Source organism: Archocentrus centrarchus, chromosome 1, assembly GCF_007364275.1.
Source record: "Archocentrus centrarchus isolate MPI-CPG fArcCen1 chromosome 1, fArcCen1, whole genome shotgun sequence".
NCBI lineage: Eukaryota > Metazoa > Chordata > Actinopteri > Cichliformes > Cichlidae > Archocentrus > Archocentrus centrarchus.
The window spans coordinates 5,502,974-5,523,792 of NC_044346.1; the positions used below are offsets into that span (position 1 = coordinate 5,502,974).

Here is a 20,819-nt window from a genome sequence, read left to right on the forward strand (position 1 = left end):
GAGTGAAAATAAGGCAATAATCTTACATGTAGTTCCTCAGAGCCATAGTTATGGATCACAGCTTTTATTTCAACCTGCTCATTTCTCGCCACTGAATGCGGCAGCTTCAGGTCCACAAAGAATTGCTTCCAGGCTTTGAAATTGTACGGCTCCGCAACACAGAAACCTGCAGAGATTCACAAGATGATTACTGATAAACGTCTATGAGTGCTTATGATTCTGATCACTATGTTATAGTTCAGGTTTAGAAACCAGGTTGAGATTCGTGAGTTTGTTGCAGCATAATTACTTCCTATAGAGCTGAGAAATTAGAGGCTGTTGTTGACAGAATGTTAAAAAAGCTTTTTAAAAGTCCAACTTTTATCTGAAGATCTAATAAAAGGATTTTTAATAATCCTCTCACTCGTGGTTTGCTGCCAGTATGAACCAGTAATTAGTAATACTGTACACATCATGCAAAATCTCAGATGCTAGTGTAAAAAACTAAAGCTCTGTATGTAGTTCTTTGATATTCATATTCACAGAACATAATATTCTGGTGGGGTCTTACATGATTAGTGAATATAATTAGAAAATATCTGAAGTAAAATAATTGCTAAGATGTGCTGAGAATACAGAGACACTGCAGAGACACATTTAGCATCTGTTTGAATGGGGAGTGTTTAGAAGTTATATAGTATTTATATTTTTATTGTGAATATACGGGTAAAAACTACCTGCATATCTGGGTCAGTACTATAAAGACTTTGGTGTCATTCTGGATCACCACCTCAGCTTCAATTAGCAGAACAGTTCAGTTGTCCAGAAAACTTTTTTTGCAGCTCAGGAGACTCAGAAAAAATCAGAGAGAAATATAGATCATGGTTATACTTACTCTTATTTCCTCCTTGTTAAACTATCATAACTCCTTATTCACTTATTTGAGTCGACACAAATTACAGCTGGTCCAGAAGCCATGCTCCTCTTTTATCCTCCCCTCATTGGTTACTGATTAATTTTAGAACAGATTTTAATATTTTACTGATTTTAGTTTACACTTTATTCTTAAATACTGCTCTCTCTCTCTCTCTCTCACTCACAGAGGGGATCACATATGCAGAATATATTTTAAATTGGTCTATATTTGTCTTTGATTTATTAGTTTTCATTTGCATGTATTTATTTTTCACTTTTAATCTCCTTGTGCTGATAGCCTTCTGCTCCCAATGCTGTTTAATTTATAAACTTTTCTTAGTTGTTTTATTATTGTTTTTCACCATATCTATCTTGACTTGTACAGTACTTTGTATTTGTGTTTTGAAGAGTTTTACATAAATAATGATGATTATTATTATTAATAAAATGATTATTATAATATCTCAGGTTCATAAACAAAAATAAATATATTTTGGGGGGTTTTACTCAAATGTTTCTGCACATAAAATTATCTATTTGTTTTTCTATAAGTTTGAGAAGGTGTAATTCTCATAAAAGCCTGACTGCATCAAGTTTTATCAAATTTTCCATAAACTTAATTGATTCAGCACCTTGATTCCTGGTCCACCGTCATCTTACCTGTCTGAGGTGATGCACTGACAGCCAGAACTCCCCATTCTGTGATGCTGTCAGGTAAGGGCTCCTCTATGTTCAAAGAGGCTAGCCTGTTGAGAAAATCCATATTTTTTATTATCAGCCATTAGGTTCAAGTTCAAAACTACAGCTATGTGACTATTATACTGTACAGGGAATCAGTATCCATCCAACAATTCACCCGTGAGCTCAGGTTAACTGTCATTCTACATTGACCAAACATGTGAATGCGAGTGTGAAATTGTGTTGTATATTTGTCTAAATATATGTTTGAAGTAAGATGAAAAGAAAGTAAGCAAATCAAACTAATCTTTAGTTTCACTGTTAACAAACAACAAAACGTTTATTAACTTCCTGATAATCCTGTTAGCTGGACTGTCTGAGCTATCATGAAAGATTTATTGCAAAAGGAGAATAAAATATGGTCAAATTTAACTAATGAATAATGAAGTTAACTGAATTTTATTTTGTGTCAGTGCCATTAAACTGTAATTGTTTTATATATGTATCATCCATGGCAACAAGTATTATGCCATATATAATAAAATGGATGGATACATTATTATTTATCATTACATTGTCTGTTAGCAGAAACGTAAAAACATAACCAGCCACTAGAATTTAAACTATAGTGTTATTATAGCATCACCAAAATCAATATGCAATTAAAAAATGAAGTTTCTTGCTCTCTGCTCTTGCACTGCAGGTTTATTAGATTTCAGCAAGCACTTTATAAAATATTAACTTGGTTATACACACTAGCTGATGTTTTTCAGTGCACAAGCAGCATGACACAGATGCGATGCATGAATTTGTGTTACAGTGTGAGCGTATAGACACACAGACGGTCCAGGTAACACAGATTGATGCTGTGTCAGTGTTTTCTGCACGTACGACTGCTTATTCTGCAAACAGCATGATCCAGCTCACCTGATGAAATGTCCTTTTATCAGACACAGTCCACCAAGAGTCAAAGAAAAAAAGTCTTTTATCACTAAAAGTCAATGGAAATTACACAATGTGTTCCTACTGACGCACTGAACACCTTGTTTACTGCATACTTGTTACTGTGAACATGAATCATGGACACGGCAGTCGCAAGAAACCACTGAACTTCAGTTCAGTTTTTCCCCACTGGAATCCACACAAATGCATCCGGGCAAGTAACAGTTTCCGGTTTTCCCGTTTCCTCCGGCATTCTTTCACACTGTGATAAATTCAGTATAATATGATTTAAATGCGAGAGGGAAAATTCACAAAGGCTACTCTAAGGACAAATATTTGCATTATTATGGTGTGCTGACTCTGGATTTACTTAGATTTGGTGCTGATCTGTGCTGATTCTGAAGCTTTCAGTTTTGTCATATTATGACCAAAGCTGTTCCAGACTTGCACAGTTAAAGGGGTGAACTGTAAGTGTCAGAGAGGAGGCCAGTATGTCACAACCCTTTAAATATGGGGCTAAATGAAACCTGAAAAGCATTTGTGTTGCACATGTTCAATGTGGCTTATTCCTGTTTTGATGCGGCAACAACCAAGTGTCCATAAACCAAGAAAATCTATCCAAATCCAAAGAGTGGAGCTGTTCATCAAGATGAGGATAAAGTAATCAGACTTTTCTTCCTTAGATGTAACTGCTGCTCTAATCCTTTACTCACCCGTCTCCTTCTGCCTTGTTGGGTAGGTTAACATCCATCCAAAGCCAAGACTCGTAGAATTTGGAGCGCAAATATACCTCAGCCTCATCCAAGTACTCCCCCTCTTCTTCCTCTTCTTTGGTTGATCCAGGTAGTCCAGTAATTCCAGGCCTTCCAGTCCTTCCAGGCATTCTATCCCCTTCAAACCGACCTGTAGTATGTGAATATATTTACACAGTAAATATCCAAATGTCCAAATATTTTAAGACATCACCGCAGCTGATTTTTTAATCAAAAATCAAGATGTAACTGAAGTGCAGTTGTAATTATTATAAAAAACTACTAAGATGTACACAAACACAGTCAAATTTCTGCATAATTAAAACAAATTCCTGTGGGTTGTTTATTTTAAATAATTAAAAAGTTGCTGTAGACGGAGCACTTGGTTGTAGGAGTGTAAAGCACGACACCACTGGACTCTAGAGCATCCAATGGATGAGTCTGGGTTTGGTGGTTGCCAGGAGAACAGTACCTGTCTGACTGCATTGTGCCAAGTGTAAAGTTTGGTGGAGGGGGATTATGGTTTGGGGGTATCTTTCAGGTGCTGGGCTCGACCCCTTAGTTCCAGTGCTTCAGCATACCAAGACATTTTGGAAAATTTCATGTTCCCAACTTTGTGGGTTAAGAAAGGGATGTCACTTAAGTTCATATGCACATGAAGGCAGTATAGTGTATTTACTGACTCTTAAACTCCAAAAGTCTGCTGTTGGTCTCAGTAAATGAAGCTGGGGATGCCACCTGCCCTGTCTAGAGATTTTCAGAGCTGTGGGTAAAAGAGGGAAAAATGCTGCAGCTGGCCCTACATATAACTTGTTACTTGTGAAACTACTTTTGATTTAATATTTTAATGTTATACTGCTAAATTTAAAAGAAATGTAAAAAAAAAGTGTTTCAACAAATCAACCCAAAATGAAACCAGTATGGCACATCGATGAAGCTGAAGTAAAGTAATTACTAAAGACTGGTATTTCCAATACATATCTTGGCGTGGTAGTGGGTGAGGGCGTGGTAGTAATCGCTGTGTCAAACTGCTGGTCCCTGAAAGTGGCGCAGCAAAAGCGGAAAGCCCGGATGCACTCCCATCCCTCAGTGATGTAGAGAGAGCGTCGTGTGCAGGAGTACGGCATTGGGATCTCGCGAAGGCCATCTTTACAGCAACGGTGCTGCAGCTTCTCCTTGTAGTGACTCTCTGGAGGCAGAGGAATGGAAGACAGGTAACCAGCATTCATCAGCAGTAATCTCATACTCTGTATTTAAAAAAAAAATAATACAGCAGCAGCAAACAACATATCGAATAAAAGAAGCTCTCTTTATCAGACTGCTTGCAACAATAAGTAAGGAGAAAGATCACTGAGCAGATATTTTTCCAGTGAAAATGAGTGAATAATAAATTTGTTGTCCTACATCTGCTTTTTTTTTTTTTAACCATAACATTTAATGACATTTGCCTTCTCTTAATAAATAATTAATCAAATTATTTATTCAGTAAGCACAAATCCCTGGTCAGAGGTTTGATCGGATCACCAACTAAACAAACCCTCTGTGATGAGAGGACACTCACCCAGCTGTGCTTTACGTCTCAACAGTTCAGCAGAGCGCCTCCTTCTGGCACTGCCTGAACACTGCAGGGCTGGGGGGAAGGAGAGCAGAATAACACCATTAACCTTCCTATACATAATCAGGGGTTAAAGTGGGATTCAGCAGGTGGGGGAACTGTAATATCTGGCTTGATGGTGGAGCATGGGGAAACGAATCACTTACAAATAAGAAACCCAAAAATGTGAAACATACTGAAATCATGTACCAGTTACAACCTCAATAGAAAAAATATTTCAGCATAAAAACAGAAATAAAAAGAGAATGCAATGATTTGCAAATCTCACAACCCCGTTACGAGAAATAATTTTCACAATGGAAAATTTTTAATTTGATGAGAGCAACAAGTCTCAAAAAAGTTGGGACAGGGTCGTGTTTACCCCTCTTCTTTTAACAATAGTCAGTAACCCTTACAGGAATTGGGGAGACCGGCTGCTGGACTTTTGGGAGAGGAATGTTGATCCACTCTTACCTGATAGAGGATTCTGCTGTAGCTGCTCAACAGTCACACTTTCACTTGGTGAAAGGTGTGGACTGCAGGCAGGCCAGTTCAGCACCCAGACTGTACTAAGATGCTGCTGTAATAGCTGCAGTATGCAGTTTAGTGCTGTCTTGTTGAAATATGCAAGACCTTCCCTGAAAAAGACATTGATTAGCAGCACATGTTGCTCTAAAGCCTGTAGATGTCTATCAGCATTAATGATGCAAATTCCATAGGCGCTGATACCATAGCATCAGAGATGCAGGCAGAGATGCTGATATCAAGCCAAATGGCTCCTGTCCTCTTTAGTCCAGAGCATGCAGCATCCATGTTTTCCAAAACAATGTAAAATTTTCATTTGTCTGACCCGAGAACAGTTTTCCAGTTTACTTCAGTCCATTTTAAATGAGCTTTGGTCCAGAGAAGATGGCATTGTGTCTGGACCATGTTCACATCTGGCCTTGTTTTTGTGGGCCAGAGTTTTAATCTGCATTTGTGGATTTCACAGTGAGCTGTGTTCACAGAGGATGGTTTCTGGAAGTGTCCCTGAGCCCATGCAGTGATTCTCACAATAGCATGATGCCATGAAATTGTAAAATGTCTCAGTTTAAACATTTTACATGTTTAATGAGATTTGCAGATAATTACATTCAGTTTATTTTTACATTTTACACAGTGTCCCAGCTTTTCTGGAATTTGATTTGCATAAACATTATTGCATTTATGCTCGCTCGTCTTCTGTACTGCTAGCCAGAGCTGGATGAAGTTCTGTGATGTTTGATGTTTGATTGTTTTTGACACAAATCTTCTGTGAAACCAAGCTTTACGTTTCTTTGATTATACCACCTATTACAACCTATAGCTGAGCTCATATTACACACAGTGTAATATAAGGTGTCAGGCCCAGATGAGCCAAAAAACCCCACCCCCAGCCCCCAGCCACAGTGCAAACATGGTCTTCAGCTGTTACGAGGGGAATGAGAGACTACAAACTTCTATTTTTTTAACATCAGTTATTCTAATATTAAAATCATAGCATATAAAGTATTCCTGTGAATTAGTGTGAGTTTTGTTCAACAGATACAATGAGTGGTTATCTGCCTTTGTTGCATGAGCAACATATTAAAGTGATGTCAGCTGTTTGTTTTAGTGAATAAAGATGAGCTTCTCGACAGCTGCTCCATAGTTACCTCGTCTGTCTGGGGTGTGGAAGCCAGCGTTGGAGGAGTAAAGGAGTCCTGCATCTGTAAACACGCTTTTGGCATCTCGGCCTCCACCTCGAGTGCAACCAATGTCTCCATGCTCCACCACATCCCAAATCTGAGCAAAGGGTTCCATTAAAAAAGGTCAAATGAGTTCTGCGGTTCTGCATTTGTAGGACTTTAGTCAACTTTTGTAATTGATGTACACGATTTGAATATCACTATCCCAATGTGTAAATGGTCCATCAAAAGTTTAACTACCTTACACTGTTAACACTAAATCCTTATGGAAATAATGTAAATAAGTATTTAATGAACTTGTCATATTTATTTCATTTGTCTTTTTTTCAGTCTTACTGTAATCAATATTATAAAACACTTGGGCCAAATGTAAAACACACACCTTCTTTTGTGTGAGTCTGTCCTTGTTGATGAGATACACGGCGTTGTCCACAGTCACCAGGCTGACCTTTGCCGCTGGTTCACCTCTGATCTGAAATCTAAAGGTCTTCCCAGGAGTGTAGTAATTGGGTGGGTTGCCCACTGGCCCCACTGTGAGCTACAGCAGAGAATGCACTTGTTGGTTATCTTGTTATCAGGCACATTTGAAAGACTGCAGTCAAACCAAAATACTGACCAATCAAAAGTCTATGCACCACTCATATCTATATATATATACTCCTGATCAAAATCTTAAGACCAGTTAAGAAATTGCAAGAATTTGCATTTTGCACTAGTGGATCTTAAGAAGGTTCTAAGTAGAGCTTCACAATGCTAAAAGAAGAAATCGGCGCAAGAGTCAAAATCTTTTGAGCAGGGAATTTATTGAAAACTGCATTTACACTCAAACACGATTTTTTCAGCTGATCAAAAGTTTAAGATCATAGCTCAAAAAAAAAACCCAAAACCCCCTCAAAACAGAAATAAAAGTGTCAAATAAAGGACTCAGTAATGACCATTCTTGTTGAGCACTTCAAACAATTGTTTAGGCATGCTTGATGCCAGTGTTTCCAGGAGGCTAGTGGGAACATTGCTCCAAGTGTTGAAGATGGCTTCACGAAGGGCATCCACTGTCTGGAATTGATGTCCATTTTTGTAAAGTTCCCTTGCCATCCATCCCCAAATGTTCTCAATCAGATTTAGATCCGGGGAACATGCAGGGTGGTCCAAAAGAGTGATGTTATTCTCCTGGAAGAAGTCCTTTGTCAGGTGGGCATTGTGAACTGCAGCATTGTCCCGTTGAAAAACCCAGTCATTACTACACAGACAAGGGCCCTCAGTCATGAGGGATGCCCGCTGCAACATCTCCACATAGCCAGCCGCTGTTTGACGCCCCTGCACAACCTGAAGCTCCATTGTTCCATTGAAAGAAAACGCACCCCAAATCATGATGGCATGATTCCCTCTTCTGTCTTCCTGTTTTACTTGTTTACTGTCCATTGTTTTCAGTTTTGCTTCCCCTAGTCTTGTCAAGTCAGCGTAGTCAGCGTCACCTGTGTTCCCACCTGTTTCCTCTTCCCTCATCAGCCCTTCTGTGTATTTAAGTCCCGTGTTTTCTCTGCTTGTTGTCACATCGTCTTCATATGTTCTCCTGCTGTGTGTCCTGTTCTTGACAAATGGTAAATGGTAAATGGACTGGCTCTTATATAGCGCTTTTCTACTCAGTCAGCGCACTCAAAGCGCTTACACAACGTGTTTACATTTACCCATGCACTCACATTCATACAAGCACTTCCATGTTTCTACTAAGCTAAGTGCTTTTAATTAACTAACATTCACACACATTCATACTCCGACAGGACGGTCGGAGAGCAACTTGGAGTTAAGTATCTTGCCCAAGGATACATTGGCATGTAGCCTGGAGTAGCCAGGAATCAAACCGCTGACCTTCCGATCAGTAGGTGACCTGCTCTACCTACTGAGCTACAGCCACCCCAAGACTTGACAAGACTTGCTTCCCCTAGTCTTGTCAAGTCAGCGTAGTCAGCGTCACCTGTGTTCCCACCTGTTTCCTCTTCCCTCATCAGCCCTTCTGTGTATTTAAGTCCCGTGTTTTCTCTGCTTGTTGTCACATCGTCTTCATATGTTCTCCTGCTGTGTGTCCTGTTCTTCCTTGGAATTAAGTCTAGTATTTTTTGCCCTGAGTTTTGCCACTAGGTCTGCCTAGTCCAGCTTTTTGTTGAGCACCGGTAAATAAAGTGGGATTATCTTTTACTTTTGCCTGGCGTGTCCTGCATTGGGGTCCTCTTTCTGCCTGCCACACAGCCGTTACATGACAGAACGACACAACCACACCATGCACCCTGCGGACTCAGAACCTCCTAACAAGGAGCAAGAGGAGAAAATCGCGGAACTAAGGGACTTTGCTCTGCAGATAATTCATGCCTCGGATCCCCACTACAGGATAATGCAACTGGCATTCTGTTGCGGATTGATTTCCTCCTCTTTGTGGGTCCTCACCCATCCTGATACAGCTTCTCTGGCTCACTCTGTCATCATGCTCCGTAAAAATCTGCTGCCACACCCCACTGCAGCAGTCTCCAAACAACCATGGTCTCCGTCTCAGTCGGCTGCAGCAGCGACCTCCAAGCCTCAGTCCACGTCAGCTACAGCAGCGACCTCCAAGCCTCATTCCACGTCAGCTCCAGCAGCGACCCCCAAGCCGCAGTTAGCTGTAGCTCCAGCTCTCCCCCAGTCGCAGTCCCTGTCAGGTCCTGTAGCTCCAGCTTCACTTCAGTTTCAGCCAGCTTCTGTAGTTCTCCCTTGGTCTCAGTCAGCTCCAGCGGCTCTCCCTCAGTCCACAGTGTCAGCTGTTTCTGCATTAGCTTCAGTTCCACCAGTGTCTGCTTCTGTTAGCTCCTTAACCCCCTTGGTCCCTCTGGTCAGTTCAGTTTAAGTCCACTCAGTTCCTGTCTCAGTCCCCTCGGTTTTGGTCCCAGTGCCCTCAGTTCCTGCTCCCTCAATAGGTTCGGTCCCCTTAGTCTCCCCAGTGTCAGCTCCCCTTTGGCCTCAGTCAGCTCCCCTTCGGCCTCAGTCAGCTCCCCAGTCAGCTCCCTCAGTGTCGGCTGCCCAGCTTCCCCGCAGTCAGAGCCCCAGCTAGCTGTAGCAGCCTCCCAGCCAGAGCCCCAGCTAGCTCCAGCAGCCTCCCAGCCAGAGCCCCAGCTAGCTCCAGCAGCCTCCCAGTCAGAGTCCCAGCTAGCTCCAGCAGCCTCCCCTCGGTCTCTGTTAGCTGCAGCAGCCCCTTAGCTTCAGTCAGCGACCCTAGTGTCAGCCTCAGCAGCTTCCCTGTCTCAGCCCCAGTCTCTCCCGTCAGCTGTAGTAGAGCCCCTAGTTTCCCAGTCAGAGCCTTTGTCACCATAATCCTCACCACCACTAGACACACCCAATAAATCCCCAAAGCAGCCCCACCTGTCCAGGGAGACAACTGTGCACCCTGCACTGCAGCCTTGGCCCACTCAGACCAAGCCGTCACGGGTCCCGCTCAGACCGAGCCATCAGCGGGTCCCGAACCAGAGTCCGAGCCGCCAAGGTGTCCTGCTCAGTCCGAGCCGCCAGGGGTTCCCGCTCAGTCCGAGCGTCCCGAGTCTTCAGAGGGTCCCACTCAGTCCTAGCGTCCAAAGTCTTCAGAGGGTCCCGCTCAGTCGGAGCATCCCGAGTCTTCAGAGTGTCCCTCTAAGTCAGAGCGTCCCAAGTCTTCAGAGGGTCCCGCTCAGTCCGAGCGTCCCGAGTCTTCCGAGTGTCCCGAGTCTTCCGAGTGTCCCGAATCCTCGACCATCCAGGGCTCAGGAGAGTCTAGGCCAGCTAAGGTTCTGGAGAGTCTCCGCCGCATGCCACGCGGCCGCCCACCCAAGGTCATCCATCTCCGGCGCATGCCACACGGCCGCCTGCCCGAGGTCATCTGGAGCGCGGTCAGCCCCCAGTCTTGTCTCGCCGCCGCTGGGAGCGCAGTAGGCCACCTGGCCTGCTTTGCCACCGCGGCTGGGAGTGCGGTTGGCCTCCTGGCCTGCTTCGTGGCCACTTGGAGCGTGGTCGGCCTCCTGACCTGCTTCGCAGCTGCCGCTGGGAGCGCGGTTAGCCTCCTGATGATCCTTGTGTTCCCCGGCCTGTGAGTTTTGCCTCTTTGCCTGGGTGGCCCCCTGAACGCTTTGAACTGTTGTTTTGGCCCTGTGCTGTTTTTTGTTTGGGCCCTGTGTTTTTGTTTTTGTTATTTTGGCTCTTGACAGTGGTCAGAATCTGCCATTATCACTGCAAGATCTTGTTGAAAAATTAATGCAACACTGGATGGAAATAAATCTTGTGACACTGCAGAAGTTATTGAAACAATGCCACAACAAATGCATGCCGTAATCAAAGCTAAAGGCGGTCCAATGAAATATTAGTGTGTGACTTTTTTTTGGTGCCGACTTTTTGTTTTTGGCCAGGCAGTGTACTTGTTTTGCCACTTTTCAAAAGCTTACAGATTTAATACCATGTGTATGAAAGCCCACGGCAGCACATGAACATCATAACCACACCCACGGTGGCTACACCTGTTCTCTACACTGTATATTTGTGTGATTTTGTGGAAGACTTCAAAATGCAGAAAAGTAGAGAAACCGGTGTACTTACACTGACATGGTAAATGAGCTGGTACTTATGTAGCACTTTTCTACTCCACAGTAAGTGGTTTCTACTCATTCGCTTAATTACACTCATAGAAACATGTTTTTTTTTCTATGACTAAGTAATTTTCTCTAATATTCACACACTTGCACATCGATGAGTCCATTGGGGGAAACTGGGATTCAGTATCTCACCCAAGGATACGTGCAGAGTGGTGTTTAACTGGTAGAGGATTGACCCCCCCCCAAAACTACCTGTGATACTGAGCTGTGCACTCACCCCTCCAACACAGGAATCCACCACATCTATCCAGATGGAATCTGACACCACCTCCTCTTGCCCCACCCAGGGAAGCCTGTAGTACGCTACAACACGAAACGATGGCATCATCTCTGGTGTTGCCATCAGCCCAATCCTGGTGAGTTTCTGACTGGTTATATCCATGCGCCCAACACTGATGATTTTGCCTTTACTAAGAATCTAGTTTTTGGAGAGAAAGTCAGGGGTTAATATTCAATATTCAGTTGATTTAGCTGATTGTCCTGCATTCTCTTTTATGTTCAGGTGTACTGGAACATGATCTATGTCATCTCACCAGGTAGGTGATGTGTTTGATGGATTCTCTGTGTGGCCCGTTTTGAGGGATGACTGTGAACGTCACAAAAATCGTTTGTCCTAAAGACACTGTGCTGGATCCTGTGGAGATATGCAGGTAGTTTTGTTGGTGCCGGTTTTGGGGGGTGTAGGGCTGAACAGTGATCTCTTGCCTGGCCTGCTGCTCTGGTCTCAGGCCATCCTGCATGGTTTCAGCCTGTAAAATAAAAACAAACAAAAACCCACTGGGGCTTAGTTTTTTATGTCTTCTTATCCAATTACCACGAGTACAGAATGTAAAAGTATTAAGCCGAGACTAATACCAATAGCTAGAAATGTTCCTAACTAATCTATTAACCTTCCACACCTTACAAAAAAAAAAGATGATTGCACGCACATGTAGAATCAGTTATGTAGAGCAGTAATACTAACGGTGATAGTTTGTGGGCGAATATCGCTCGGCATGTTGATGCTGGCTCTGACGTTCCCAGAGGTCACATGCAACGGTGCGTCCAGCAAGTTCAGCTTAACTCGCACGTTATGGGCTGGGGAGCCATCGTGGTGGCTCACCTGGATCTGGAAAAGATTTCTCCATGTTTTCGGATGCTCACTCACTACCATTTTTATTTAAACTTAAACAATAAATTCAAACAGAATGAAAACACAGAGAATGACTCTTACTGTGAAGTCAAAGGGAAGGCCTGGCTTGAAGTACTTTGGCGTGTTTTGGAACAATAAGACGTAGGGAGATTCCACGATTTTAATCCCAGTTTTTTCAGCCTCAACCAGATCGCTTCCTGTTGTGGTAAATGCTCTCATCAAACGACAAGAAATCAGAAACAACACAAACAAGAAACAATAACCACTGACCTAATTAATGTCATGAACACAGAGTCAAAAGCTCCTTGGAGAAAGGAGTCTGAATTCAAATTTTCTGTGTCGTGTGCCAGGAGTTGCAATAAAGCTGCGGCCAGTTGCGGTTCATATTCAATCAATATTGCTTAACTGTCAGTTCTACTGCAGCAAAGTTTTTGACTGCTTTAGCTTATCTGGAGTGCTAAAGGGCACGTTGATACAAATCAGAGCTCAGGTTGCATCAGTTTCACAGAAAGGTCAGTTTCACTTTTGTCCCTGGCAATCATGGCTTCTTACAACACACTGGAGAGTTTGGTCATATAAGAATGAAAACGGCACAACAAGCTGATCATCAACTGATGTGAGAACATGAAGCAACATGACATTACACAGCCCGCTTTACAGTATGGTCAAAATTCTGAGTTCGTTTCTTGAGAAAGCACAAAAATGAAATCTGGTCATTCACAGCACAGTTTATATTTAGCCAAATTGTAAAAATTTTCAGGTTATTATCTTTATTTTTAGACATTTGTTGTTGTATTTCAGCTGATCCTGTAGTGGGTCACACTACATACTTACCTGTCTTGGTGAGCACAGACGCCTTGACGTACACAGAGTTGCCGACCAAATCTCTAGTGTTGGGGTAAGCGCTTCTGATCTCTTCCATACTCAGTTTAACAATTCCTCCATCGAGCTGAAGGACGAGAAGTTATTACAAATTACTTTTAAGGTATAAAGGCCATTTGGCCTACCCAATACTTACAATTACAACTCTTGGCTCAAGGACCTCCTTCATAGACACCCTGCTTTTTGAAGGCTGTGATACAACGGTGCTATGTGAGCAAGCTAATTACTATACACAAAGTAATAACATTTTTTCTTTAACTAAAAAAAATGTAAAACTGTAATAGTTACTTAAGCTGTTTTAAACTTTTTAAATACTTCTAAGTTCTTATTTTAGCTCTCTGGCTGCAGCTGCACTGTATGTTTGAGTCTCATGGCTCTCATTAACTTCCTATTTAAAACTACTTGTAACAATTTTCCATATAGAGCAACATGACTTAAGGCATGCAATCCATAGAATAAGCAGTAAGGTCTCAGTCGCACAGGCCTAGGAACCAGTCTGCGCCCCCTGACGTGCCATTTGAGGTGTAGTGAAACTTGAAAAAGTGCAACACAAACCAAAAACAGAGAACATTCATCTCCAAAGTAAAAGCTGTGCCTCCCAGTTTGCATTGCACTCTTCAGAGTTTCACTGCTGCTTCTTGAGTAGTTTTCGAGTTTTTCCATGAAACCTGCTAGCAACCAAAGCACTCACAAGGAGGTTTTTTGGTGCATTTCTCATGACTGCCAGCAACCTCGAACAACCACTTGCCAGTCACTCGTGCAATAGTGACCAGTAATTACAAGGGGATCACTGACTGGTGTCTAGGCCTGTGTGACCGGGGCTTTAGCAACTGATTTCACATTAACTGCCAGCAATCACTCGCAACTGGCTGGGGAACACACATTTTACCCTGACTGTCATGGTCCGGGGTCCATGTGACCCTATGTGTTTTTGTTTTGGCTTCATTTGTCTGTTTGATTTTTTAGTTTCTTGTGTTTCCCAGTGTTTAGTGTCAGGTCTGCGTCTCTGTTCCCTTGAGTCACTTCCTGTTTTATTTTGACAGTCTCGTGTTCCCTGTGCTTTGTGTTTAGTTTTGCTTCCCCTATGTCATTGGGTTCATTTGGTTCACCTGTTGTTCCCTGTTGTTTTCACGTGCCCTAATTACCTTGTGTGTATTTAAGCCCTCAGTTTTCCTCTGTTCATTGTTGTGGTGTCGTCCTTGTTGCCCTCATTGGTCCCCTCTTAGCTGTGTGTTCTCTGGTTTAGTATTTTTGCTTTTTCCTTCTCCCAGGCTTTGTTTTTGCCTTGGTTGAGATTTGTCCCACACAGCCCCAACTGTGACGCTGACAACCAGTGGTTGCCAGATGTAATGCTGTAGGCCTGTGTGACTAAGGCCTATACATACACTTTACTGGTTGTATTAGCAGCAGTAGCTTTACTAAACAGACATATAAATTACCGAGATGTATTTTCCTGCACTGCAAAAATATCCCAACACCAGTACTAAACAAAAAACATACAACAGTAAAAGGAAGCACACAAACATTACAAATATTACAACATAGTTCCAAAATACAGAAAACTAAATCTACAGCTGTAGCAATTTAAAAATGTTAGGGTGAACTTACATTGGACACCTCCTTCACCGAAGGTAATCTCCTCATCTCTTTGTTGATCTTGACTCCAAACACAACATAGGCTGTCCCCTGGACAGGCTGTCCATACAGATAACTGAAACACAGTCCCCAAAACAGTTAGGCATCAACCTGTGGATTTCATTTACTTCAAAAGGCCCACTAATAGTTCCCAAGCCAAATGCAGCCAACAGGGAAAATGCAGTTCCTCTAATGACCGCTTGGAGCCCAGACAGTAGAAAACATGGACATAACTTCCAAAAATGAAGCCATTATGGGAGAAGCAGTGTTGATGTTTCAAAATGCCGAGTCCAGAAACTATGAGCTTGAACGTTCTTAAGGACTGAGATGAGGATTCTGATGTCATTACAGCTGCATTTTGAGATTCTTGATTTTTTGAAGAGTCTGTTTGCAGGGTAGGGCATAATATCTAAGGATGGGTTAGAATCATGTTTAGACTAAACTTAGCACAAGATTAGCAGGACCTTAAATTAACCATCAAGGAAATAACATTTCAGTAGCACAGACAGGATGGGATTTACTTAGAGATCGATTATGGCCAAAAGCTGTTGGGGAAAAAAAAAAGAGTGTTTGTTGGTACATGTAAGTGCAATAAACACACCTGGCTGAGATCTCTACTTCCAGCTCACTGTCTTCCAGGCTAAGGAAGGACTTCTTGGGTGTTAAGGTAACGTTGAAGGCAGGAAGCTCTGAAACACAAACGTTAGAGAGTTGGTCCAAAATGTGATATTCAGAAAACATAAAGAACAGTAATTCAGCAAACAAAGAGAAAAGTACTGTTAATATGATTAACACAATAATTTCACCCACCATATTTCTTCACCTGGAACTGAGAAGTGAAAGTGTTTTGCTCCCAGTGGTCAAATTTTGCTGTAACAATCCACGTTCCTTCACTGCAAGATACTCAGATTAGGACAAGTGCATAAATGCTGCTCAACACTGAGCATGCTGTTCATTCCACAACAATGTAAAGGCTATCTCATGTGCACACAGGTATATATCTTACCTGAAATGTGAAAAGTCTTCAAGATCAACATCAAACATTTTATGATAAGATGACTAAAAGCATGACAAAAATCTCTTGGGGCTGTTATAGTTGTGTTAAGCTTGTTATATGCTGAAACATCTACCAAACGAGTTACTTACTTGACATATTCAGAGAGTGGAAACGTTTCTGATAATACGCCGTTAACAGCTCTGGTCCTGGAGACCTGTTTAACCACCACGCCATCTGGATTCTGCAGCACACAAACCAAACCATCATCCATCCCTAAATGAAAGGGATATCACCAAAATACTGCCGGAACCCATGATCAATAGTTTTTACAAATACTACAAAGATTATAATGACCTCTTCTCAGACCATTATTTAGCTACAATAAGATCCCCCGCTTTCTGTTACATGCATTGTTTTTGTCTTAGCAACATCTTTTGGCACAAACCATATGATTCACAGAAAGATTTCATATTTACAATCAATGATTTGTTCACCTCAATGTCTATTGTGATGGTGCGCTCAAAGGCCTTAAAGGCTGGAGAAGACACAAAGGCTCGAAATCGAACTGGAGAGGGTGAGAGGGAACGAAAGCTTTCATTTCTTATAAGTCAGCTGAAAAATATCATGACCTGCAGATATAGCCTGAATACTATAGTTGTTTTAATTAGTCGTATCTTTCTTTTCTAGTTATCTATTAAGTTTTCTCACTGGTATCTCCTGGATTGTAGATGGGTTTGTCCGTCTGGATGAAGATGTACCCAGAGTGAAAGGTTACCATCAGTAGTCTTCTCTCGACGTGGAAACCCCCGAAGGTCACTTTCAGATTCACAAATTGATTCCTCTTTTCTTCGCGATTCAGCAGATCAGAGGAAAGCTGTGATAAGATGTGATTGTGACACAGAAGACAGTTAACCTTAAAAGCTACTCTCAGTTGTTGGTCTTGTTGGTTTTTTTAAGTTTAAATACACAAACCTTGCACAACAGTTTTTTAGAAATGACTCATTTCTTCCCTTTACTTTGCCACAGCATTGCTTTCAGTTTAATGATAGTTTGGGTTACATCACAGTTCACAGGTTATTGCAATGTGTGAAGTAAAGAAAGAAAATGATGTTGGCACTGATCGGCACAAATTAATGAGATTTAAAATCCACTGAGAAGTCGAGGAGGTTTGGAAACATTCATATCCGGGACAACCAGGACAAATTAATCAAACAGGCTTAATTCCTCATTTCTCCTTTGACTCTAGCTGGAATATCAATTCTTGTGAATTCATGGAGGGACGAATGAATAGGTGATGACACCTTTCCATCACATAGGCTCATTGGCTCTTTGATACATGACTGAAGCTATTAAGAGAGCATCGTGTTATAATAGGTCACACTTTTCTCAGATATAGGTTAGTACTTCCAGACCAGTGGTACTTGTGCACATACCCATTGTTTGAACTGGATCTAGTAACCTCAAATTTGGCCTTGCCGAGTCACCTGTATGGGATGGAGGATGTTGAATCCATTTGCCTGGTTCAGTGTGACAGACTCCTGTAAAAATGTGGTGGCCTCGGTGGAGTCCTGGATCAAGATGGAGACGGTGATGGGGTCAGACACACGATCAGCCTGTAAGTAGATGTTCTCCTGGCTGTCTGTCCTCAGCAGATCTGGAGCCAGCAGAATGAACCTGAAGGAGAACACATGAGGCAGAGGAAGAACTTTTTTGTATTTCACTAACACGACTGTCACCAGTCACTCAGCTCTCTTATCACAGCTACTTCAGTAGTACTACTGTGTATTATTTTACTATGCTACTCTAGTAACATAGTAATAATACTCCCACATTTTATGTTGTAGCACAAATGGCATTTTTTTTTATTGTGACATACACTGGTGCCATTAATTTTCCACAGAAGGTAATAGAGTTAAATAAAGGATATTAATTAAAAAACACACAAATCCTAAAAACTATTTGTTTGACTGATGAATTAAGAGGCCATTAAGAGCCATTGAGCTACTGTACCTTGGTGAAGAATCAATTCTGTTCTGTGGTCTGGCTAAGCTGTTAATGAAGAGGAAAAGTATTAATTACAATCATGGCATAGTACTGCTAAATGATACTGGGATATAACATGTATATTATATTGAACATGAAAACTTCAACACAGAAGGGGAGATGAGATGCTTTATGTGGAAGCTGCTGTTAAAAAAAATATTTTCATAACTGACGTAAAAAAACCCAAATCTTAATCACTACAGCAGAGAAAGCCGTCCAAAATGATGAGAATATTTTTAAGGACTGTGAAGTACATATCTAAAGCTCTACAGTATAAAAACATATATGTAATATGTAAAAATACATTTTTTAAAAATCAGTAAATTCATTTATTTCTTTTTTAGTTGATGCATATTTTGCTTTCTGTTAGGCCAAATCCTGCACAGCTTATTTACTCATCATGAAGATCCCAGTATCGGGCAATTGGTACAAATCTAGGAAAAAGATTCAGAAATAAAAACAGAAACTGCCAAAGGCTTAAACTTGTTTATATACTGTATAATTTTTATGCACAGACATCCTATGCTCACATCTTTGTGCAAACACACACACACATACCTGTTACGCCATGGATGTCTGTAAAGAACACAGCTCGATTATTAAACAAAACCTCAAAGATGTAGCGATCAGCAATCTGCAGGAACTGAAGTAAAGCCTCTTACCTTCTCCAATTGTCATACTGTCCATTTGCATTGCAAAGAAACACAAGAAATAAAATGTTGTGTAGCTTCAACTGAACCATCCTGACAGTCTTGGAGTTTGAGTGGACTATGGCTCCCAGCAGATCTGCTAACAGCAGATCAATAAAACAAACTATGGGCTTGTTTGGCCTAGAAGCATGGGGAGGCCTTAATCAGGGCAAAGGATCACCATTAACATAGCTTGCTTTTTGTTTGTTAGTTTGTTTTAAGTCATTTTAATCCACCTTTATCCCCACAGAGTTGAATAATTTTTAAAGAAAAATACTTTGTAACTGTTCTTTCAGTTGTGTTTATCCTAAACTATCCAAAATAACATTTCACTAAGCTGGCATAGTTACATTTCAAAATCACACTGGCATTTATGCTGACACAAGTGCCTGATAATGATTGTCTAATGCCATTACACTAGGGACTTGAGGTGCTTCCACCTAGAAAAGTTAAAAAATTAATGGCACCCCCAAGACTGGAAACTGTATGTTTTTAAGCTTTGTGAAGATAAGAAGCAAACCGATGTGTAAATTGCACTGTGAGAAATAGTTCCTGTAGTAGTTCAAACTCTCTTGATTAGGAGTGAATTATGAAAACACAATACAAACACCTGCACTATTGTCTTGCAGTTCAGTGCTACTCTGGTAACAAATGTTCTGCAAACGCACCAAATTAATGGAGTTTATTTTTTGTTTATTGTCCAGTCCTAATCCGGTGATCAGAGCCGTGCGCTACGAGCCAGATTAATGCAGCTGCATCAAACTCAGTTTTCTGTGTCAAGTAAGTGGCACTCTTTTTACCTGACTAAATCACCATGGTAACTTGGACTATATTGCCAAAAGTATTCGCTCACCCATCCAATCATTGAATCATTGAATTCAGGTGTTCCAGTCATGCAGAATGCTCCTACAAACATTAAAGAATGGCTCACTCTCAGTGAATTCTAGCATGTTACCATGATAGGATGCCACTTGTGCAAGAAATCCAGTCGTGAAATTCCACAGTCAACTGTTAGTGGTATTATAACAAAGTGGAAGGAACAGCAACTCAGCTATGAAGTGGTAGACCACGTAAAATCACAGAGCGAGGTCGGTGGATGCTGAGGGGCATAGTGTGTAGAGGTCACCAACTTTCTGCAGAGTCAGTCACTACAGACCTCCAAAGTTCACGTGGCCTTCAGATTAGAACAGTGCGTAGAGAGCTTCATGGAATGAGTTTCCATGGCTGAGCAGCTGCATCTAAGCCTTACATCACCAAGAACAATGCAAGGATCAGATGCAGGGGTGTAAAGCCACTGGACTCTAGAGCACTACAACATGACAGCATACCAGTGCACAAAGCAGGTCCATAAAGACATGGATGAGTGAGTTTGGTGTGGAAGAACTTGACTGGCCTGCACTGAGTCCTGACCTCAACCTGAGAGAACACCTTTGAGATGAATTAGAGCGGAGACTGAGAGCCAGACCTTTTCGTCCAACATCAGTGTCTGACTTCACAAATGTGCTTTTGGAAGAATCTGATTCTTTTTCACAGTATTTTTTAAGTGCACTATAGCTTATCTGCTATAGAAGTATGTTTTATATGTTTAAATTATTAAACCGTACCTTACTAACATCGCAAATGGAGCCCAACTAAGTTGCAGCTCCACAAACTGTGCATTGCTATGTAACCTACTCATTTGATAATGAAGAAATATCCTTTTTAATCCTTGGTGTTATTCTGGTGCTAAGCCTCCTTTACACTACTGGAATTAACTAATTTGCTGTCTTATCTGCAACAGTGCTGCATTTTTTTATGTTCTTTCAGATGTGTAACCATCGTTTTATCATCTGATAACGTCACTGATTGGAGAAGGCGGGACTCAAAGGGATAATTTTGTGTGAACAGTCTTACGACACATAAAACGACCCTTTTTATGTGAATACATACAGAGCCTAAATCAGAAAGCCCGGCTTAGAGATAGTCATTATCTCCAACTGGGGTTTTAGGTTTTGTTGAGCCAGCTAAGGCAAAGAAAGCCTGGGTTAAACTTCCTTTGTCGTGTACCCCTCAGGTCTGTGGTAAAAAGAATATTTTTTAGAATATATTTTCTCCTGGTATGTCTTATTCATCATCTTTAGGCAAAAAAAAAAATGGTATGACCCAAACCCTGTTAAAACCCTGATGTGAATGGATAGTTGCAACACTTTGAGCCAACGTACTGAACTAAAACGCAACAAACAAAATAAAAAA

At 41.5% G+C, this 20,819-nt stretch overlaps 1 protein-coding gene across 1 annotated transcript in view; it reads right to left on the reverse strand.

Moving 5' to 3' along the window:
* Nucleotides 1–18,663, reverse strand: part of LOC115780548 (complement C3-like) — a 37,283-nt gene extending 18,620 nt beyond the window's left edge. The window contains exons 1-22 of the mRNA XM_030729805.1: nucleotides 18,561–18,663; nucleotides 18,457–18,474; nucleotides 17,866–17,904; nucleotides 17,340–17,529; nucleotides 16,564–16,729; nucleotides 16,350–16,420; nucleotides 16,005–16,096; nucleotides 15,669–15,751; nucleotides 15,460–15,547; nucleotides 14,832–14,934; nucleotides 13,176–13,290; nucleotides 12,423–12,538; nucleotides 12,174–12,317; nucleotides 11,743–11,958; nucleotides 11,427–11,627; nucleotides 6,949–7,104; nucleotides 6,534–6,663; nucleotides 4,828–4,896; nucleotides 4,248–4,455; nucleotides 3,228–3,419; nucleotides 1,555–1,640; nucleotides 27–166 (exon numbers count right to left, since the gene is read on the reverse strand). Coding sequence (XP_030585665.1) covers nucleotides 27–166; nucleotides 1,555–1,640; nucleotides 3,228–3,419; nucleotides 4,248–4,455; nucleotides 4,828–4,896; nucleotides 6,534–6,663; nucleotides 6,949–7,104; nucleotides 11,427–11,627; nucleotides 11,743–11,958; nucleotides 12,174–12,317; nucleotides 12,423–12,538; nucleotides 13,176–13,290; nucleotides 14,832–14,934; nucleotides 15,460–15,547; nucleotides 15,669–15,751; nucleotides 16,005–16,096; nucleotides 16,350–16,420; nucleotides 16,564–16,729; nucleotides 17,340–17,529; nucleotides 17,866–17,904; nucleotides 18,457–18,474; nucleotides 18,561–18,640 — 2,703 coding nt within the window. The 5' untranslated portion in view covers nucleotides 18,641–18,663. The remainder of the gene's footprint in view (nucleotides 1–26; nucleotides 167–1,554; nucleotides 1,641–3,227; nucleotides 3,420–4,247; nucleotides 4,456–4,827; nucleotides 4,897–6,533; nucleotides 6,664–6,948; nucleotides 7,105–11,426; nucleotides 11,628–11,742; nucleotides 11,959–12,173; nucleotides 12,318–12,422; nucleotides 12,539–13,175; nucleotides 13,291–14,831; nucleotides 14,935–15,459; nucleotides 15,548–15,668; nucleotides 15,752–16,004; nucleotides 16,097–16,349; nucleotides 16,421–16,563; nucleotides 16,730–17,339; nucleotides 17,530–17,865; nucleotides 17,905–18,456; nucleotides 18,475–18,560) is intronic.
* Nucleotides 18,664–20,819: the final 2,156 nt, after the last annotated feature.